We start from the raw sequence: 21,507 nt of genomic DNA on the forward strand, positions 1-21,507 counted from the left end.
GTAATGTACACTCATGTAATAACTGGATATATGTGTCATGGTTCCCGGGGTCTCTTGCCTCGCGACAGTCCGCAGCGTGTTTTCCTTCCTTCCGCGTGGCAGGCGGTTGTGGTCTAGCTTCCTGACCAGAAACCGCTGCTTCCTCACCCAAGCGCTTCCGGGGGAAACCGCATAAACCACAGCGGTACCCGCCGGTCCAGCACTTCGGATTAATGCCCATAGACTTCAGTTCCTGCCTACATGTGTACCGGACCTCAGAACAGGTATTTCCCAGCTCGCGCTTGAGCGCATTGTTTGCTTTGGATGCGCTGGAGCGCTTTTGTTTGGTTGCTGACACACCGCGCTGGAGCGCTTTTGTTTAGTTACTGACACGCCGCGCTGGAGCGCTTTTGTTTAGTTACTGACACACCGCGCTGGAGCTCTTTGGTTTTGTTTCTGACATGCCGCGCTGGAGCGCTTGTTGTGTTACTAACACGCCGCGCTGGAGCGCTTGTTGCTGCTACTTACAGACACCACATGGGAGCATCTTGGGTTGGCATACTCCTCACCGGGCAGGAGCGCTTGTTTTTTAGTTTGATTACTGTTTCTTTGGTTTCTATGTTGGAGCGCTAAGACTGTAACTTAGCGATTGCCAGTGTATACTTTTCGCTGCGCTGGTGCGCTTGCCATTGTACTTAACTTCATTTCTCTGGAGCACTGCGAAGTTAGTGCTACCTACCTTGTGAAGCAGTTGTGTTTCCCAGAAAACAGCGCAGGAGCGCTGCTTACTACTAGGATTACGCCACGCAAGGGACTACCCTTCACAAGGTGATTATCTGATCCACATGTGCGCAAGAGGTAAACCTAGAGAAAGTGTTGCCTATGCCAGGTATAACAGGGTCTCCCTTGATAACTTTCAACAGGAGTTGATGGCTATTCCCTAACCGAGGGTGGTTCTCTTCTGGCCTTCCGCACATCATCCCCGTCATCCTTAGCTTCCTTCCCCGGTCCCATCTCCATCCCGGTTGGTGTAAACTCCATAACAGGGGTAAGGTGGGTACGGGGGCAATAGCTCATGTCATCTCTGTGAGAATACTTCGCAAGCAACAGGAAAGCCTTGTGGGGTACTTGACAGAATCCGAAGCCCACGCGTTTCTTCTCGCCCGGACGACATGAGCGACCCCGAGATCTCCTTGCAGGACATAGCGGCCATGCTCACTAGTATGCAGGCAGAAAACCTCAGCCTACGCCAGGATATTACGGACTTACAGGGCCAGGTGGCGGCCGGGATACCGGGTCCTTGGGGTTCTTCTCCTGCCTCCAGGGTTAGGCAGGAAGGGATACTACGGCCTTCCTTGTTTACCTTTGGGGACCTCTGCTTCCAATTAGGACCATGCCATTCAGGTGATAGCACCCCATCCCGTGCAACTAGTGCCTCCTGAACGCTTTTATGGTGATAGCACCAAATACAGCGTCTTCCTTCACCAGTGTCAACATCACTTCATGGCCGATCAACCGCTTTCCCAGACGACGCGTCCAAAGTCGCCTTCATTCTTTCCTACATGGGTAGCGATGCCGCTCAGTGGTCCATATCCTTGGTGGAAAACGACGACCCCATGCTGTATAACCTAACCGTGTTCAAAGAGACAATGCGACGGATGTTCGCGCGACACACCTTTGTGCAAGCCGCTGATAACGAACTACTTAATCTAAAACAAGGCAACACCGATCTGCTCCACTACATCACGACAGATAGCAGACTCGTCATCAAGGCCCGTTGGCCCGAATCCAAGAAAGTGTCCGTGTTCTACAGGGGTTTACGGGACGAGCTAAAAGACCTGATCTCGCAGATGCCCGACTTACCAGAGGAAATAGGACCGTTCATCGATCTGGTGGTGAAGGTGAACTTCAGGATATAGGAGTGAAAAAACGAAAAGACTAGAGGAGGCGATAACCGGTTCTTGTCCTTTAAGGATAGAACCAAGGATGAACCAGCTCCAGCCTATGACTTACCAGAACCTATGCAAATAGGCGGTATACGGGGACCGCTCACCAGCGAGGAAAAGGAGAAACAAAGGAAACAGAACCAGTGTTTATACTGTGGTAAGAACGGTCACTACGTCAGGGAATGCCCGGTAAAGCCCACACGAGCGAGGGGAAGGAGGCCCTTTGCGTTACCTGTGTCCAAAGGGGATAAGCCGGGAAACGGAGAAACCCAGTAGACAGCGAGGTCTGACTACTGGGTTCGTCATCCTGCAAGACAGCGACCCCTGCCTTTTTCGGCCACAACCGTCATTTGGGTGTCGACGTAGTGCTGCGAGCCCAATCAGGCCAGGTATGGCAGGTGACGGCTCTTCTCAACTCTGGAGCCACCGGCAACTTCATCGACACCCAGTACTTGAAGGACCTGGGTATTGCCATTATACCCAAGGAAAAACCATAAACCGTCAAGGCCGTAGACGGCACGGATCTTACCTCCGGTCTAATCCGGTATCAAACAGAGGACATGGAGATGACATTCGTAAATAACCACACGGAAACCATAGACTTTTACGTCATCAACGCACCCCAGTTTAAAGTTATATTGGGCCTTTCATGGCTAGTGAAGCATAACCCATGGATCAATTGGGCATCCAAGACCATCGACCTGGATTCGGAGCATTGTACCGTGTTCTGTTACACTCAGATCAAGTACTTCAGTGACAGAACCATACAGGTCCACTCTCTACCCTTGATAGGAATGGGTGTGGTAACCCAGGACAACGTCCCAGAAGCATACCTTGACTTGGCGGCTGTGTTCGACAAGAAGGGTGCCAATACCCTACCCCCTCACCGCTCGTTCTACTGCAGGATAGACCTCATACCTGGTTCCACGCTTCCTTGCAGACGGATATACTCCCTCACAGTAAAAGAGAATGAACACTTACGCTCCTACTTGGATGAATACCTACGTAATGGTTTCATACGCCACTCCAGGTCTCCGGTAGCCTCTCCTCTTTTTTTTGTGGCCAAGAAAGAGGGCGATCTGAGGACCTGCATTGACTTCAGGGCGATGAACGCCATCACCGTGAAGAATAGATACTCCCTGCCTTTGATTTCCAACCTATTGGACCAGGTAAAAAACGCCTCCATATACACTAAGTTAGACCTGCGGGGAGCATACCATCTCGTCCGGAGTGGTGACGAATGGAAGACAGCCTTCCGGACCAAGTTCGGCCTCCTCGAGTATCAGGTCATGCCCTTCGGACTCTGTAACGCCCCCGCAGCGTTCCAGTACTTCATCGATGAGGTGCTCAGGGACTACATCGACGTCTTCTGTATAGTGTATATTGACGATATACTGATATATTCGGGTACTACCGCAGAACATGTCCAGCACGTACGTACCATCCTCCTGCAACTGGAACGTCATCGCTTATACGTCAAATTGGAGAAAAGCGTGTTCCACATCACAGCAGTCGAGTTCCTGGGGCATATCATCACTCCTGCTGGGATCCAAATGGATAACAAAAAGGTGGAAGCCATAATACAATTGCCATCTCTAACTACCTTGAAAGGAGTCCAGAGGTTCTTGGGGTTTTCCAACTATTACCGCCGCTTCATCACAGGCTTTTTCAGGATCGTTACCCCCATCACTCGGTTACTGCGCAAGGGGGTCCTCTATCGTTGGGACTCGGAAGCCGAACACTTCTTTCAGGAATTGAAAAGACGATTCACCAGAGCTCCTATCCTAAGACACCCCGACTCAGAACGGCCGTTCGTCGTGGAAGCCGATGCCTCGCAAGACGCCCTGGGGGGTGTGTTGTCGCAAAGAGATGTCGAGATGGGCCTCCTTTATCCTGTGGCGTTCTATTCCAGGAAACTACAACCCGCCGAACGCAATTACACCGTTTCAGACAGAGAACTGTTGGCCATAAAAACAGCGTTCGGAGAATGGCATCATTATCTGAAGGACGCCAAACATCCCGTGCTCATCTACACTGATCACAGGAACCTGCAATTCCTTCGCTCAGCCCGTGCCCTCACATCCAGACAACTGCGCTGACCCTATTCTTTAACGAATATGACTTTAGCATTACGTACCGACCTGGTAAGGAGAACGCCAAGGCCGACGCTCTATCTCTTCTGGAGGAAACAAACGAAACCATGTCCACCCCAGATCCAGTGTCCATTATACCTGAGCAACATTTCCAGGGGGTGGTTCTGTCTTCCGAGTTCCTTACCCAGCTACAGAAGGATATTGACACGACCGATATAGCTGCCGTAGCAGAAAGCCAAAAGGGTGTAACCGTACGGAATGGGTTCTGGTACAAAGATGACAAGTACTATCTACCATTGGTAAATCGCCAACAACAAGCACTGTACATGTGTCATGATCACGTCCTGTCCAACCATCCGGGATGACACAAGACCACGGAACTGTTGCAACGGCACTTCTGGTGGCCAACACTGGAAGCTGACACCAGGGCCTATATAGCTCATTGTGTGGTGTGTGCCCAAGGAAAGAACACATCAGTACCCTCAACGGGGCGGTTGCATCCCATCCCTTTTCCCCCTTACCCGTGGCACACCGTCTCCATGGATTTTGTGGTGGAGTTACCGGCCATGGAGTCCGGTTATACCACTATTCTTACCGTCGTTGACCACCTCTCCAAGATGGCTCATTTTGTACCACTGAAGAGAGTACCTTCGGCAGCTGAGCTGGCTATGGTGTTCCTGCAAAACGTAATACGGCTGCACGGCATTCCGTCTGTAGTGATCAGACCAGGGGTTCACAGTTCGTGTCCCGTTTCTGGAGCGAAGTGTGCAGGATCATGGACATGGACATACGCTTATCGCCCGCCTATCACCCCCAGACCGACGGCCAAGCAGAGAGAACTAACCACACCATGGAACAGTATCTCCACTGCTTGCTACTGGCGGTGGACAGAGAATGGGCTGAAGCACTGTTGATGGTGGAATACGCATACAACAACAACAGGCATTCCGCCATCGGCATGTCTCCTTTCTTTTGCCTCCAGGGAAGGCATCCTCGTACTACAGCGTGGGAGGAACCCCAGCACAGTCCCCTGCCCACGGTTCGTGCTTATCATACCAAGCTGTGCGACCTCTGGCAACAAGCCCGGTTCGAGTTGGCCAAAGCCAAAGAAGCCTATAAACAATACGCCGACAGCCGCAGGACGAGAGAACCCGAGTACAAGAAAGGGGACAGAGTATGTCTCTCCATCCGTAACCTCAATGTGCATGGCCCCAAGAAACTACTGCCCCGTTTTGTGGGACCCTACGTTATTGAGAAGGTGGTGAATCCTGTTGCCATGAAGCTCACGTTACCACCCCAAATGAAGATACACCCCGTCTTCCATGTGTCCCTGCTACGTGCTGTTCACCCTAAGTGTGCTGTCTCTTCTCCTCCTTCCCCGATCCTTAGAGACAATCACCATGAGTATGAGGTCAGGGCTATACTGGGTTCCCGTCGTACCCGGGGGAGGCTTTATTATCTGGTTGACTGGAAGGGGTACGGTCCGGAGGAGCGGTCCTGGGAACCCCTAGCCCACGTGCGTCACACCCCCTACTAGTTCGTGCTTTCCACATTAGTCACCCACTGAGCCCTCGCCCTGCCACCCCTGTCTGACCATCGTGGTTGGGGGGGTTCTGTCTTGGAAGGGGGTACTGTCATGGGTCCCAGGGTCCCTTGCCTCCCGACAGTCCGCAGCGTGTTTGCCTCTTTGCGCATGTGGGATCGGGTTTTCCTTCCTTCAGTGTGGCAGGCGGGTTGCGGTCTAGCTTCCTGACCGGAAACCGCTGCTGCGTCACCCAAGCGCTTCCGGGGGAAATCGCATAAACCACAGCGGTTCCCGCCGGTCCAGCGCTTCGGATTGACGCCCATAGACTTCAGTTCCTGCCTACAAGTGTACCGGACCTCAGAACAGGTATTTCCCAGCTCGCGCTGGAGGGCTTTGTTTGGTTACAGACACGCCGCGCTGGAGCGCTTTGTTTGCTTCGGATATGCCGCGCTGGAGCACTTTTGTTTGGTTGCTGACACACCGCGCTGGAGCGCTTTGTTTGCTTCTGACACGCCACGCTGGAGCGCTTTTGTTTAATAACTGACATGCCGTGCTGGAGCGCTTTTGTTTAGTTACTGACACGCCGCGCTGGAGCGCTTTGTTTTGTTTCTGACATGCCGCGCTGGAGCGCTTTGTTTTGTTTCTGACATGCCGCGCTGGAGCGCTTGTTGTGTTACTAACACGCCGCGCTGGAGCGCTTATTGCTGCTACTTACAGACACCACATGGGAGCGTCTTGGGTTGGCATACTCCTCACCGCGCAGGAGCGCTTGTTTTTTAGTTTGCTTACTGTTTCTTTGGTTTCTATGTTGGAGCGCTAAGACTGTAACTTAGCGATTGCCAGTGTATACTTTTCGCCGCGCTGGTGCGCTTGCCATTGTACTTAACTTCATTTCTCTGGAGCACTGCGGAGTTAGTGCTACCTACTTTGTGAAGCAGTTGTGTTTCCCAGAAAACAGCGCAGGAGCTCTGCTTACTACTAGGATTACGCCACGCAAGGGGCTACCCTTCACAAGGTGATTATCTGATACGCATGTGCGCAAGAGGTAAACCTAGAGAGGATGTTGCCTATGCCAGGTATAACAGGATCTCCCTTGTCTTCCTTTCAACAGGAGTTGATGACTATTCCCTAACCGAGGGTGGATCTCTTTTGGCCTTCCGCACATCATCCCCGTCATCCTTAGCTTCCTTCCCCGGTCCCATCTCCATCCCGGTTGGTGTAAACTCCGTAACAGGGGTAAGGTGGGTACGGGGGCGATAGCTCATGTCGTCTCTGTGAGAATACTTCGCAAGCAACTGGTAAGCCTTGTGGGGTACTTGACAATATGTGGCACCTGTATAACCCCTTCTTGCTCAAAAAAACTTAATAAAGCATATCAAACCAAACAAATAACAATAAGCTAAACGATGCACAAGCAATCACTAAACCTTCAGGCCTCACCACTGTAAGACCAAAATCACAGAGTGATAACCCACTGTATAATGTACTGCCTCCCACTCCACAGACTGACCAGTACATGGTGCCCACCAGAGTGCTTTGCTTTACACATGGTTATGTCCCCTGTCATTATAAGCCCCCTATCGGCCAGGAAAATCCTGACATCCAGGAGTTTATTTTACTGGAGATCTTAAGGGTGCAATTGAAGAATTTTGGAGTGGTATTTTGCCCTAATTAGGCTAAATGCTTAATTTTAAAATAATAGGAGCCTAATGTGTTAAAGAATAAATGCTGGGGCCCAAAGCGTGTCCTGCAGGTCATACCGAAGTTAATGGGGAGTGACATCAACAGCCAACAGCCAAGAGCCAGCTCAATCCTGCCATTGTTGCAAACGATAATTCACAAAACTGTTACAACTCCATGAAGCCAGTGAATGTTGCAGGTTTCCTTCTAAAAAGCTTTGCTTAAATCTATTTGTTGTAACTCTGCACCCATACAAGGACGTAACATTGCAAGGGTAGATTTAGGACTGTCTTTAGTGAATCGAGCCCCAAGAGTGCAATCGTTGGTTCTCTAATTAAATATTTTAAAAGCAAAAATGTGTCAATAAGTTTTTTTTAGTTTTTTTTTTAGCTCAGATACATACACACTTTGTAACCTCTATGATTGAATCGTGGTGGTTTATGGGAGGTTCCGGAAGTTCATAGAAGAGGGTAGTTCATACTCTCTAGTAATGGTGAGATGGTCAGACAGTTGTTTCTTCCCCTCTGTCATTAAGGTTTGGCTGTAACCACCCTTAAGGCAGGCAGGGGTGCACGAGTTACCTCTAGTCCACAGCGGTCAAACCTGTAGCAGTTTTTGCTGTTCTTCTAATGCTTTCTAAAGATCAGCAGCAAGGTGAGAGATGTTTCAAAAAAGACTTGCTGTATTTTTTTATTTACAATCACCATGAGCCGTACTCTATACTGACTTTAATGTTGTTTCTTCTTGCTAGATTTTAGTCGCGCTTGTTTTAATTGTGTTTTTTGTTTTATTAACATATAACTTTTGTACTGGTTTTGTATTTCTGGACATTCTGATTACAAGTAAGATACGGTATGATGATGGCCAGTTTAAATGGTTTCTAAACTAAAATAAAGTACAATTACATTTGGAATTAAACATATGCCTAAGACATTATGAAAAGCTAGTTTGCACAGTCTATACACTACTGGACCCTCTTGCTGTACATTTCATTTGGGTCCTGCTTGAGTGGAAACTTTCTTTTTAGTACTCTATGATTTAGGTTTCAGAGTGTCTCTGGTCCTTAAAGCAACCACAGGCACTCAGACTGAAAAGGATCAAGGAATAAATACCCTGGGAGGATCTCTTCCTGTCCTGCACACAATTTAAACGATTGCTAAGGTTCACAACTTGAGTTGCTTTTGAGAAATATTCAATAGAGGCTTTATTAAAAATCAAAATACTGTGATTCTCTACACAAACAGTATATTGAATAGTCTCTGAAGAAAAACCTGATGTGGGGTAATTTAGTTTGAGGGTTTGTTTCATCATTCTCAACACAAATATGCTGTTTTAATTTGTGGATACTTTTAATAAAACAATTATATCAACTTCATATCTTTATAAGCATATCTAATTGGTATTGTATTAATATAAATTGCATTCAGTTGTATACTAAAATGGATTTATAAATTGAAACGGATAAGGCGCTAATGTACAAATTAAACTGGATTGTCACAGTAGCAGAAGACTGCATGCATTAGTTTATTCCGACATAAAGTCATATAAACCTCGACAAAGCTTTAGATTGAAAACGGTCGCAATAAAATTCAAAGATGAAACACTCAATCAATACAAAATAATAACAAAAGCATCAGTAGCAATCAATAACAATCACATAGTAATTCCTATTTCTAGTCCATTAAATACCTGCTATTTCTTTCTCTGCATGTCATTTCAATTGGAACATATTCAGTACTTAAAGAGATAAAATAATCACATCCCTCATTCACGTCCAGATATCAACCTTTGTAACCGAGGCTTCATATTTGCTTTCCTTTCAAGGAAGGCAGCTGCACATAATAACATCATGCACACTAGATAATTCAGTGTTCCCTGCCGGCAGGTATATAAAAACAAAATGGAACTTGAATAGCGGCCCCAACCCTACACAAAACCTAACTCAAAATAACAAACGATGGACATGCATAAAGGGGCTTGGTGTATTCAAATATTGTGCAGATCTAACAGATTCCTTACTTCTGTTAAATTGTACCAAGAAACTCAATAAAATCATTGTAATTGCTAAATCTATAGATTTCTCCGGCAATTTCTTCTTTGAAATGGGTAACAGTTAATCTCTCAGGAGAAACTCATATTTATTAAATAAGGTACAAAAGTTATACCTCACATTTTTTGCACACTGCTTCTTTCTTGCACATACATTCTTTAAACACTCAGCTGCTACATATTTAACATTTTTTCAAGTAAAGAAGGCAAAAAACTTTATACCCAAATTTTAAATTTCCGATTTGATACTGCAAAGCCCGTTTTAAGTCACTGTGGTATATTAGGATTGTAACTTATGAAGTGCAATTACCAAAAGAATCTCTGTGACAATACCTGCAACTTGCTGAGCGATCCACATCAAATTCACAAAGCTTGGTTTGTGATTTGCGTGGTACACATTCTTTGCAGCAGACACATTAACCCTCTGTGCTACTGTATCATGAGTGGAAGCTGCAACTAGACAAAGCTCTGATCTCTCTCCAGCAAGAACATAAATCACCAGAGTTATCGTGACATTTTTAGTGTTGCCTGAAAACGTCTGGATGCACAAGAAACTCTGCAGCAGGTGCTTTTTAAATCTGTGTTATTTCTAAACAAACCGTGAGGTCAGCGCCAGGTGTTGCTGCACTGGCCACACATCCCTGTTCCTATGTATCCCCAACAGGGTGAAATACGAGGCTACACAGTCATATGCATATAGTACGGTGGGCTTTTATTTTTTCGAAGATAGCCTTTAGCACCTTTCAAGGATCCAGGAAGGTCAAACAAGAATACGCTTCAGAATGTAGAGCAATAAGGAGCAATAACAAACCTGTAGGTTTACCCATTTTGGCCAACTTGAGCAACAATAAATTACAGTACACTTTATGGAAGGCAAATTTAAAATCTGCCAAAAAACAGAGTGCAGGTGCATATTATTTACATACTGTAAGAAATTGGGTTAATATTTGGGGTGGGTGACTTCCAACCTCAAGGAATAATCGCAACCATTGTCAGGGTGAACCCTCAAAGTCACTAAACTAAGTGCAGCTCCCTAATAGACATAGCACAGAGCATACAGGTTTAACTTAGGGCAGTGTGCAAAGTATTTATGTAGTGCCAAAACAGTAATAAAGTCAAAATGCAAAACAATAAATATCTCAAACTGAATCAGAAAAGTAGAGTAAAAGCTAAGACACAAAATGATGCCAAAGGGACTAAAATCTACTAGGGAGAAACAGAGACATGATTTTTTAAATGTTTAAGTAGAAATAGTGCCAAGAAGCGCAAAGTGCCAATGATAGTCAATCGTTGTAGTAGAACAGGACGTAGTTGCAATTTGAGGCTTACCGCGATGGAGTGTGGATGAGATACCACAACCAGGTTGGTTCTGATCATAGATTTTACTCTCTGACTTTAGTCCTTTAAGTCCCAATCAACCACAGGAGCACACTTCTAAAGCCCTCCAGGACCTCAGGAGAGGCTATTAGAGACTCACATGGTGTCCGGCAGAGGATAACAGGAAGGTCCAGTTGCCACTGGGTAGCTGGGAAGTTGCAGGAAGGCCTCTTGTAGCTTATTGTATCCCTGTAGCTTAAAGAGGAGGTCAGCCTTATGACCGCTGGAATCTACTTCTTTGTCCAGGGTACAAGAGGTCACAGACAGCAGGTCCAGTCCTCTTCTGTTCTTCCTCAGGTCCAGGAGTGGGTACGCCCTACCAACATTGCGCATTTTCAAGATGGCAAAGGTCTTCGGCCACACTAAACCTGAATCTTTGATACCTGGGGGGAGGCGGGGGGCGGGGGGGAAGTGTACTATCGCAGTGTCTTCCCACACCTAACACTAAAATCCAGTTGGAGCAGCCACTGTACCCACAATAAACCCAGAGACAGAAGACTGGTGGAACAAAGGTAGGCTTTTCTAACAATCAGACACTGGATAGACAAGAATTGATTTGACATCCCTTTCCCTTCCTTTCAAGTGCGCCCCCAGTAAAACCCTAGGACAGAAGTCTGGTATAACAAAAGTAGAATTTCCAGCAACCAGTGAATATACAAGAATTATTTTAGCATCCTCTTGCCATGCTTTCAAATCCGTCCCAAAGTGTTACATGTGAAACCAGCAGACGTGTCAATCAGGATTTGACATTCAGGCAGAATTTTATAGCACAATGTCAAAAAGCATGCTATCAGCCCCCACCAAGCATATTCTGGGAGGTTCAGAGGAGTCATCTCTGCCCATTTAGGTCATCCTATTGTTTGCTTCTGCTAGGCTTTTTACACCTACTTGAATGCTAATCCCCTGGATGGAGTAAGTTTAAGAGCAAATGCAAACCAGCCTCTAGGAACTTCAGGCAGGGACAAGGTAACTTTCTAAAAGTTACTTTTCTGTAATATTTATTAAAAATAAACTTCGCCATTGAATTGGATTGTTCCTAACTAATAAAAATAGTTGAATAATTATTTTTCGAGCTAGTCCCATTCCTGAGATACAGTATTAGGATTTTAATCTGTACTCTGGTTTTCTACATAGGACAGCTAGGCCTGGCACAGTGAAAACATGTTTTTGGGGGCTAATCACTGTAAAGACATGTTAACAGTACAATTTCTATATACCCACTTTAAATACCATGCACTGTGCCTTGTGGGCTACAAAGGCCTACAGAGGAGTGACTTATCAATTATTCAAAAGGATGTAAGTTTGTTTTGAGGTGAAATTGCAGTTGTTAAACGGTTACAGTCAGGCTACACAGGATAGGCATGAAGCCATGTTTTACACTACCACTGTAGTAAATGGCACAATAGGTGCTACAGTCCAATAGAAGCCTTTACCTTCCAGGCCCTGGATACCCCTTGTACCATAAAACTAGGCACATAGAGGTAAGTTAAATATTCCAATTAGGAGTATGCCTATTCAACCATGTTTAACCCCTTCGCTGCGGCGGGAATTCCGCCGCAGCGCTGGGAGGTGTGGGGGGGCAGCGCGGTGGCACTGTGCTCATGACGGAGCCACTCCGTCATGAGCCACGGTTGAGCTGTGCTCATGACGGAGTGGTTCCGTCATGACTCCGCCCAGTTGCATTGTCCCCCCGCACAGGCGGGGAAACAGCGCCGCGTGGGCGGAGCGGCCGCCAACGGTCGCGGCATGACGGAACCGCTCCGTCATGAGCACACGGCAACCGTGGCTCATGACGGAGTGATTCCGTCATGAGCGGGGAAGGGGTTAATGGGGGAGCACAGACACTTTACCACTGGTTAGCAGGATTAAAGTGCACAGAGTTCTAAATCCAGAAATATATAGGGGCCAGCAAAATGCAAAAAATATGGGTGGCCATTCAGAAAAGTCAGATTTTCTACACATATAATATAATTAAAAACAAGTATATGATAAAACTTTGTTTGGTTTGCAAGAAGGTCTGCCTGTTGCCAAGGAATCAGCCGACTGAACACCGTCACATCCTCCACTACCCCAATAGAAACTTTGCATTTTTTTACTGAACTGTCTATTAAAATGATCAATCTATAGACCATTGGGTCATTTATATTTCTTTTAGTAAAATAGGCTTGATCAACACTTCTTTCAAGATCTCAGAGATACGCCCTGAATGTGCAATCCAAACATAATATGCGTGTGGAAATGTAGCCCAAAGATTAAGATCTGTTTTATAAAGAACAATTAAATATACGATCAGGTCCAAACATGGCACATTATTGGAGACTACCACCAATACACCATCTCTAGTCCCTCAACTTAGCTATTAAGAATTTTCATTGCACTGATTCGTCTTTGTATTCGATTCACTAGCCTAATGCCCTGGGAGGAAATCTAGAATCCATTTAATCTGATATTTGGTTTTCAGACCACGGGCTTTAACAGTCTATACCGGGCACCGCCAACTTGGCAAATGCGGACTAACAGTATGACCAATTTCTCCCTGTGGCTAGACGGCGGCAGGGCCCATTACATATTTTATATAAGTGGGGTGGATTGGTCAAAGGATAAAGGTTGCAATAAATGATAATAATAATGTGTGCCACCCAATTTACCAGCATTGGGCACTGTATATAGAGATTTTTACTAAGAATATTAGTAAGGATAGTTATACTTCATATTCCAGAAAAGATAACGGGCCAGTGTTGCAGTATTTTGTGAATTCAAGACAGTATGTACACTCTGAGCAAAAAACACTTGGAGGGCACCAAATCTGACCATGATGCTGTTCTTGTGTCTCCTGTTTTGTGTCTGCAAAGCTGCAAAGGAAGGGGAGCCATGTCATTTTATTATACTTAGGCACTCATTGCGAGTGGTTTCGTAATTCCAATGGGGCCAGTAACAACAGTTACCGGTCCCATAGGAATTAAGGGATATGCGGTATTCTCTTGATCTATTGATTTTCACACTGAGATTTAAGCTATTGAAAGCAGATGAAGTCTCTTTGTGAAAATATAGGGGAAAATTAGGAAATTACTGGGGGATTCAGAACCCTCTGCCAATTCCCAGGTAGTTCTTAATCTCTAATGGGACTTACAGGGTCCGACTCATGGAGTTACCGATACCTCAGGCATTGATAACTCTGTATCAATAACTCCAGGGGTGAGAAAGTCTGGAAAATTGTATGAGCTACTTGTAATGAGAGCCTTAGTGGGATCATTTACAGCGAGGTTCAACTAAAAAATAATACCATTTGTTTCACCAAGCATTGCCTATAAAAGGGCCACAAAAGTACTGAGTGTGTGAGAATTTCAGCAAAGCACCCCTTAATACAGAATACATACCATTTCTTATCATCACAAAAAATTTAAATATTAACTGTTATGAAACATGACGGTTATCTTGCCAGGACAATTTGCAAGCCAGAATACAGAAATTAGTTTCTGAAAGTACTTACCGATACAAATTCTTCGAAGTTGATTTTGTTATCTTTGTTACTATCCGCAACCACTAGAATTTTTTCCACAATTTCTCTGACTTTGTAACCAGGTAAGGGGAGGTTTGCTTCTTTGAATAGATCTTGCAGTTCATAATCGCTGACGTATCCACTGTTGTCTATGTCTGCAAATGTAAAATCACAAGTGTGTTTTGAATCTTTGTTAAACCTGCTGTAGTTTTGTTACAAAACAACAACAAAGCATTGGTAGATAGAGCAGTACTTTCTTGGACAATCTTTCGACATTTAATGAAGTAATTTAGACATTAGGTGTCCCTGTAGAAGCTCATCCTTTACGCGCTGCCTTTTCTGAATATTGTGAATTGGTAGAAACACAGTTGCCTGAAGACAATTTCTGGGGAGATCAAGGCAGGCTTTCGGAAGATGGACAATTTGGCCTGTGGGTGGGTAAGTAGAGAGCATGTCTGTTGGAGTGAAATGAGGGGTTCTGGGAAACACTGAATATAGAAGAGGGACCTCCCTATAGGCCAAGATACGAAACGGGTCTATGGGAGTGATTATGGATGGAGATTGAGAACTGGACAGCAGTGGGAATGGGAGGTTTTGTGTGATGTTGAAGATTGTTCGACCTGGCATCCTTGGTGTGATTTACCCCCTAACTTTTTGCCTTCAACCCTCCTGTATGCTGACATTGTTTTTAATCGCTTTAGTACACTGCATAGTTTACTACTGCTAACCAGTGCTAAAGTCCTTGGGCTCCCTCCTTAAAACATGGTAATATGATCTTATACCCAATTGGCATATTTAATTTACCTGTAAGTCCTTAGTAAAGTGCCACTACCTATGCACAGGGCCTGTAAATTAAATGCTACTAGTGCACCTGCAGCGCTGATTGTGTCACCATCGTAAGTAGTACTTTAAACATGTCTCAGCCTGCCATTGCAGCCTGTGTGTGCAGTTTTAAACCACCATTTTGAACAGACAAATTAAACCCTTTTCCATGCCCAACTTTCCTTTTTAAAACATATGTCACCCCTAGGGTAGGGCCCCAGACAGTCCAGAGTGCATGGTGCAATGTATTTAAAAAATTGAGCATGTACTTTTGAGGTTTACACACCCTGGTAGTGCAAAACTCTTAAATTCATTTTTCACTACTGCGAGGCTTACCTCTCCCATAGGATAACATTGGAGTGTAATTTCCAAATGGGAACAAGTTCCCAGTTCATGTTTGGTGTCTTTGGAATTGTAACTTATAGTGAAGTCGGATTTTAAATTATAATTTTGAAAATGTCAGTTTTAGAAAGTTGGCATTTTCCTGTCTTAGCCATTTAGTGCCGGCAGCCTGTCTCTGGGTCAGATGGCTGCGTGTAGTTGACAGTTGGGGTTTGTGTATTCCTCCTAGACAGCCACACACAATAGAGAGCTTAGCTGTGTCTGGATGGGCCATCACTGGCAGGATGGAAGGGAGGAGCTGGACCCTGCCCCACTTACACTTGAATTAACTGTGTCCTGCCTCCACACAAAGTGCTGCATACCCCCTGTAGTTAGTCTGGAGCCAGGGCCGGGAAGGCAGGGCACCTGTGCACTTCAAAGACCTGACTCTAGAAGCTTTTCCCCACTTCAAAGGCACAACTGGGTATAAATACTAGACTTTAGACACTCACTTTTCAGTACACTTCTGGACCTGAGGATACTCTGCCAGGAAGGAGGACTGCTGTCCTGCTGAAAGGACTGCCACTCTGCTGGACTGCTGATCTGAAGGACTGCTGCCCTGCTGGGCTGACCTGCTGCCTGCTGCCCTCTTGCCTGGGTGAGGAGGACTGGGCCTGCCTCTCATGAACCCCGAATGACTCCATGGACTAGTTGGCTGACCTCCTGACTCGACCCCAGCACCAGGACTCCGTCATCTATAAGTCTACCTTGCTCATTGGTGCCACTCCAGTCCTGGACCCTTAGAAGAAGGCTTAGGGTGCTCTGCCATGCTCTGTGGATCCAGCAGAACTGACACATCTTCTCTGGTTCGCGGCACAAACCTGAGCAGAACTGACGCATTACCACTGCTGCGAGGATTGGACCAGTCACAAAGACCAGCATTGCATCGCAGGCCATCGGTATCGCCGCTGTACGATGCAGCCTGGGCACAAGCGGGATCCTCGACAACGGGGCAGGCCCACACATTGAAGCCTCGCTGAATCTCTTCAGCTGCTCAACGCATCATCAACACAGATTCTCACAACGCTCACAAACTAGGATTTAAGATACTGTGTTCAGCAGGTCTTACTGGGTCCCTGTAGCCTGCTCGCACTCCATCAAGGTCGGACTGAACTTGTGACTTCCCAGTCCAGCGCGGCCAGATATCCACAGTTGCCGCCTTGTGCTTTTTGGCACTATTTTCTCTACAATCTTCAAAATTACATATCTCCGGTTCTACTGATTGGATTTCTTTTGCTTTGGATTTTTCTAACTTGGTTTGGGATCTCTTTTACGTGGTGTTTTCACTATTACTGTTTGAAGTGTTGCACTTTACACATTGCCTGACTGCTCTGTGCCAAGCTACCAGAGAGTTGAGCACAGGTTAATTTAGGGTTGGCTTGTACCTCAACCTGACAAGGATTGTGGTTGCTGCTTGAGCAGGGCCCACACCCCAGTCAACCAACAACCCAATTTCTAACAGGGATTACAATGGCTTACTGCATAGTTAAATCACTACCTAGCACGCTTATTTCAAGATAGAGATAACACATTCAAAAGTTGTAATATTTATTATCTGTAATGAATATTGCTATTGTGAAACAACATTGTTGTAACCGAGCAAAAGCAAAACAAAAGTTGTTCAAGATAAAAATGTGTAAAGAAAATAAACTAATGGCTGTGTATTGAATCTACCATTTAGATCGATCAAGTGTTTTGAACAAGGTTGCATATCTTCTACCTAGTACTTAAAGGTAACCAGTAACATTGCGGCAATTAAATTGATAATAAAGATACAACTGTTTCATTCAGAGATATCATGTGTGTAAGGAAATGCCTCTTTTTATGTGACCACCCGCAAAGTTTTGGACTGATACCGCTGGCTTTTCGACTCTGTGAGTGCACTGAGGCCTGCTACACAGACCTTTAGTGACAGTGTTCTAACCTACTGCAAAGTGTATGTTGAACTTGCTACCCTCAATTGGCATAAGCTGACTTACTTAGAAGTCCCTAATATATGATACCGAGGGTAAACCCAGGGCATGTGAGTTAGAGTGTCTACCCATTGCAGCAACAGACTGATTGTGCCACCCTGGGAGGAGCAACCTCTAGTTCCACTTTAAACTAATGGTATATATATATATATATATGTAGCAATGAAAAAACATGAGTGAACATAAATCAATCGAACATGAATGTGTCCCTTTTTCAGCAAAGACTACTCAGTTTAAAATGTAATTGTTGTAAGGTCATGCGCGAGCAACTTTAAACAATTACCAAGTTTGTACCACTGAGCAGTATTCACGATCGCAGTAGGGGCTGTGATTTTTACATAATCAGACATCACACACCAAATTGGCCACATAAAACACAGACTGGGATCCAATCAAAGTCATTAGTTACCACGGAAGTGCCTCTTTTCCTCAAAGTCATTTATCTAAAATAAACACCCTCAACAGTGCTTCCTGTTATCTTTTCATCAACTGTGCCATATTTCAAATTAGGCCTCATGACCTTCAGGGATACTCCAAAGATAACCTTAATGGTGCTGTTTCATTCGAGATGTCATCAGTGATGTCACTGACCATGTCATGAGTGATGTAATATGTGACGTCATCAGCAGTGCATAGCGGGGGCGCGAGTTATAGTTAGCTCTACTAACTATAACGGCCGAATTTCCCTGGTTTTGTATGAGTGAAATGTCCAACTAACTATAACGTCCCTGAAACCTGTGTTTTTTTCAATGAATTTCGAAGGTTTTTTAAATTCTAATCCCTAATTATAATGTCCCTGAAACCTCTAGTTTTTTCAGTGAATATATATATATATATATACACACACACACACACACACACACACACATCCTAAGGAAGGCCTATGGAGCGCTAAGGCAAGGAGCTGTATAATGTGAAGTGGGATATATACTTTTAATATATCCTAACAGCAAAACTTACAAATTGTTGTTGTTTTTTCTGTGGAAAAGTTGGTAGTGCCTTTGGCTAACACAGAGTTACCAGCTGACCTCTCACTACGGCTAACTTCTGATTGGGACCACTAAAACGGGTTCTTAATGGCATCAAATTAATCATGCCATTAAACCCAACTTGATGCCCAAGTTGAATTTTATGTCACTTTTAAGGAAAGGCAACTTGCACAGTTGCTGCCCTCCTCTTGCGGCGTGGTGGGTCGGGCGGGGGGGGGAGGGGTTAGTGTAAACGACTCCCAGGCTCCTGAAAAATAGAAGCCTGCTACAGGGAGTTTGTTTATGTTTATGTTTGTTCTCATTTGTATAGCACTAATCAGCAAAGGTCTCTAAGTGCTTCCTCATAGACGACAGACATAACATGGCAGAAACGCTTAAGTTAGCCTAATCCCCAGAAGCCTAAGCAAAGGCCTCCAGAAATAACATGGTCTTGAACCTCCTCCGAAATGAAAGTAGTTTTGTGTCCTTGTGCAAATCCTCTGGGAGCTTATTCCACATCTGGGGCACAAAGACCGAGAAGGTTCAACCACCAAGTGTCGTCATGCTAAAACGGGGACAGGTAAGAAAACTGGCCTGCGAGGAACGAAGATGACGGCCCGGGACATATGGCTTCAAACGATCTTTAATGTATTTGGGGGCTTCACCAAACAGGGACTTGTGTGCAATGCACAAGCCCTTGAAGCTTACTCTTTGTTTGATAGGTAGCCAGTGCAAATGACGCAACAAGGGAGTGGCGTGCGTTTTTCGAGGGAGCTTGAATATCAACCTTGCCGCATCATTCATGACCACCTGAAGTTTCCTCAAGAGTGATACAGGGAGACCAATGTAGACTGCATTACCATAGTCTAGACAAGACAATACTAAAGCAGTTACCATCGCTTGCATGGTGGTGGATGACAAAAGGACAGATAATTTTCGGAGCGGACGCAGTAATCCGATACAACTTCCCACCACAGCGGAAACCTGGTTCTTCATGGTCAGTCCGGTGTCTAGTTTGATACCTAGGCTTTTCACGGTCGGCACTGGCGTAGGAGTAGTGCCAAGCTCTTGAGGCCAGAACAAGCTGGACCAAGGGGAGGAGTCTGGAAAGAGTACCAAGACTTCGGTCTTATCTGGGTTCACTTTTAAGGAATTCAGGGTCATCCAGTTCATGGTGTACCTAAGAATGTTCTGAACATTCCGTTGTGAGTCACAGTTGTGATCAATGCGAACAATTAGCTGGGTGTCGTCCGCGTAATTAAACACCTGGCAGTCTAACTTAGCTAGGGCCCCAATCAGGGGTTGAAGATAGATGTTAAAAAGCAGGGGGGACAATGCCGAACCCTGCGGAACCCCCCAATGGAGAGTGCCCTGTTTGGACATAAGATCACCCAACTGGACTTTCTGCTGGCGATCTTCCAGGAGTGGTGTTACCTCCCCCTTGCAGGAAGCGAATCAGAGCGTAGGCCAAACAGGTGAGCTTCAAAGGCAGAGCTGCCTTTCATGGGCAAATGACGATCCCACTCCTGTAGGGCTGCCTCTTTGTTCAGGTAGACAGGCTGGCAGTGGGAACAGAGAGGAGGAAATTAGTGGCCAAACTGGTTTTCCCGTGGGTGTGTAGCCAACAGATAGCCACACCTCTAGGGTGGGCTACTAAGCTCCTAACATCCAAGGAAGGGTTCAGATATTTTGAAAGTTGGCAGAATAGTTTGGGATTGCTAGATGCCCCACATAGCTGGAAGTCATCACAGGGTGGGAGGGATCCTGGTAGCCCATTGGCTAGTGACCGCATAATCTTCCCAGGGCAATTCAGGCATAAATATGGCACCCCTAGCACTCTGAACCTCATATCACAAAGGAGTGGAAGAAAGGATGGAAGAAGGACTTCCCTGCTGACCCCTGGACCTGACAAAGAGAGGCTGCACTGTCTGCAGGACTGCACCTGCCACACCTTGGGCTAGCAAAGAGAGGTTGTGTGTGTGGCTCCTGGCTCATAGAAAAGTAACTTCCGAGCCGCAAACCAAAGAAGGGACTCCAAGGGTCAGTTGGCTGACCCCCTGGAACCAGCAGCAAGCCCATGAAAGTTGAAATTGCCCATTCCGCCAAGTAGTAGCCTCATACTTCAGAACACCACTGGCTGCTGATGGGCAACCCAAGAGACCAATCCTCGACACTCAAAAGTCTAAGTCCAGATTGATCGCCTAATACAGACATCACCTTCACCAAAGAAAACTGCTGGAACCACTGTGCATTGGGATCGTCAGTCCATCAGCAGCTGGCCTACTGGTTCAAAAACGTTTCGAGGGACCCTGGCCCATGTGGCCAAAGTCGCCACACCTTAACCGTAGACTGAGGAATAACCGCAAGGTCACCCCCATCGACAACAGAGCTTCCAGGGCATCTTTCAGCATCCTGCATCCCCAGCATCAGGACAACTCTATTGAAGTCTATGGAGGTCCTGATTTAAAGTGTGAAACTGGACTTGAGACTGCTTTGGTGACCAGGTAACAGTCCAAATACTCCTTATTGGCCCCCTGACCTTTCCCCTGTTTCAAGGGAGTAGCCAGAAAATTAAAATACCCTCCACTTTGAACCAAAGCTCTAGTGGCACTAAGCACACAAAGCAAGTCGTTGCGACCCTCCCCAGGACAAGGATGTCTTTTTCATCCAAGCATCTATCCATTCATCCTTTCATATTTCATCTACCCACTGAAATCTTCTAGTTCACCTTTACATTCTGTCATCCATTCAATCTTTCATCTATCATTCAGTCTGTCATCATTCCGTCCATTCATCCATCCACCTATCCATATCCACACCTATCCATCCATCTTCAAACCTATTTATCAAACCTATCTATTCTGCCATCCTTTCACTTAGTCATTCATTGTTTCACTTATCCATCCTCCTTTCATCCATCCATTTATTCTTTCAGTCATCCATCCATCCTTTCGCTCATCCATCCTCCCTTCCACTCCATCCATCTACCCTTTCACTCCATCCATCCTCCATTTCACTCATCTATCTATACACCCTTTCACTCAGCCATCCACCCTTTCCCACAGCCATCCACCCTTTCACTCATCCATCCACCCTTCAACCCATCCATCCACTCATTTAACCATCAATTTACCCTTTCACTCACTCATCCGTAACACCTTTTCACTCGTTTGTCCATCCATTCACTCATCAATCCATCCTTTAATCCAGTCATC

The 21,507-nt window shown here is 45.7% G+C and overlaps 1 protein-coding gene across 2 annotated transcripts in view; it reads right to left on the reverse strand.

Moving 5' to 3' along the window:
* The window catches only part of PLS1 (plastin 1), a 533,668-nt gene that overhangs the window by 296,895 nt on the left and 215,266 nt on the right, over nucleotides 1-21,507 (reverse strand). For both annotated transcript variants that reach the window (XM_085633623.1, XM_085633622.1), the window contains exon 3: nucleotides 14,140-14,303. In XM_085633623.1, the coding sequence (XP_085489749.1) occupies nucleotides 14,140-14,303 (164 nt within the window). The remainder of the gene's footprint in view (nucleotides 1-14,139; nucleotides 14,304-21,507) is intronic.

The sequence above is a fragment of the Triturus cristatus genome, chromosome 11 (assembly GCF_964204655.1).
Source record: "Triturus cristatus chromosome 11, aTriCri1.1, whole genome shotgun sequence".
NCBI lineage: Eukaryota > Metazoa > Chordata > Amphibia > Caudata > Salamandridae > Triturus > Triturus cristatus.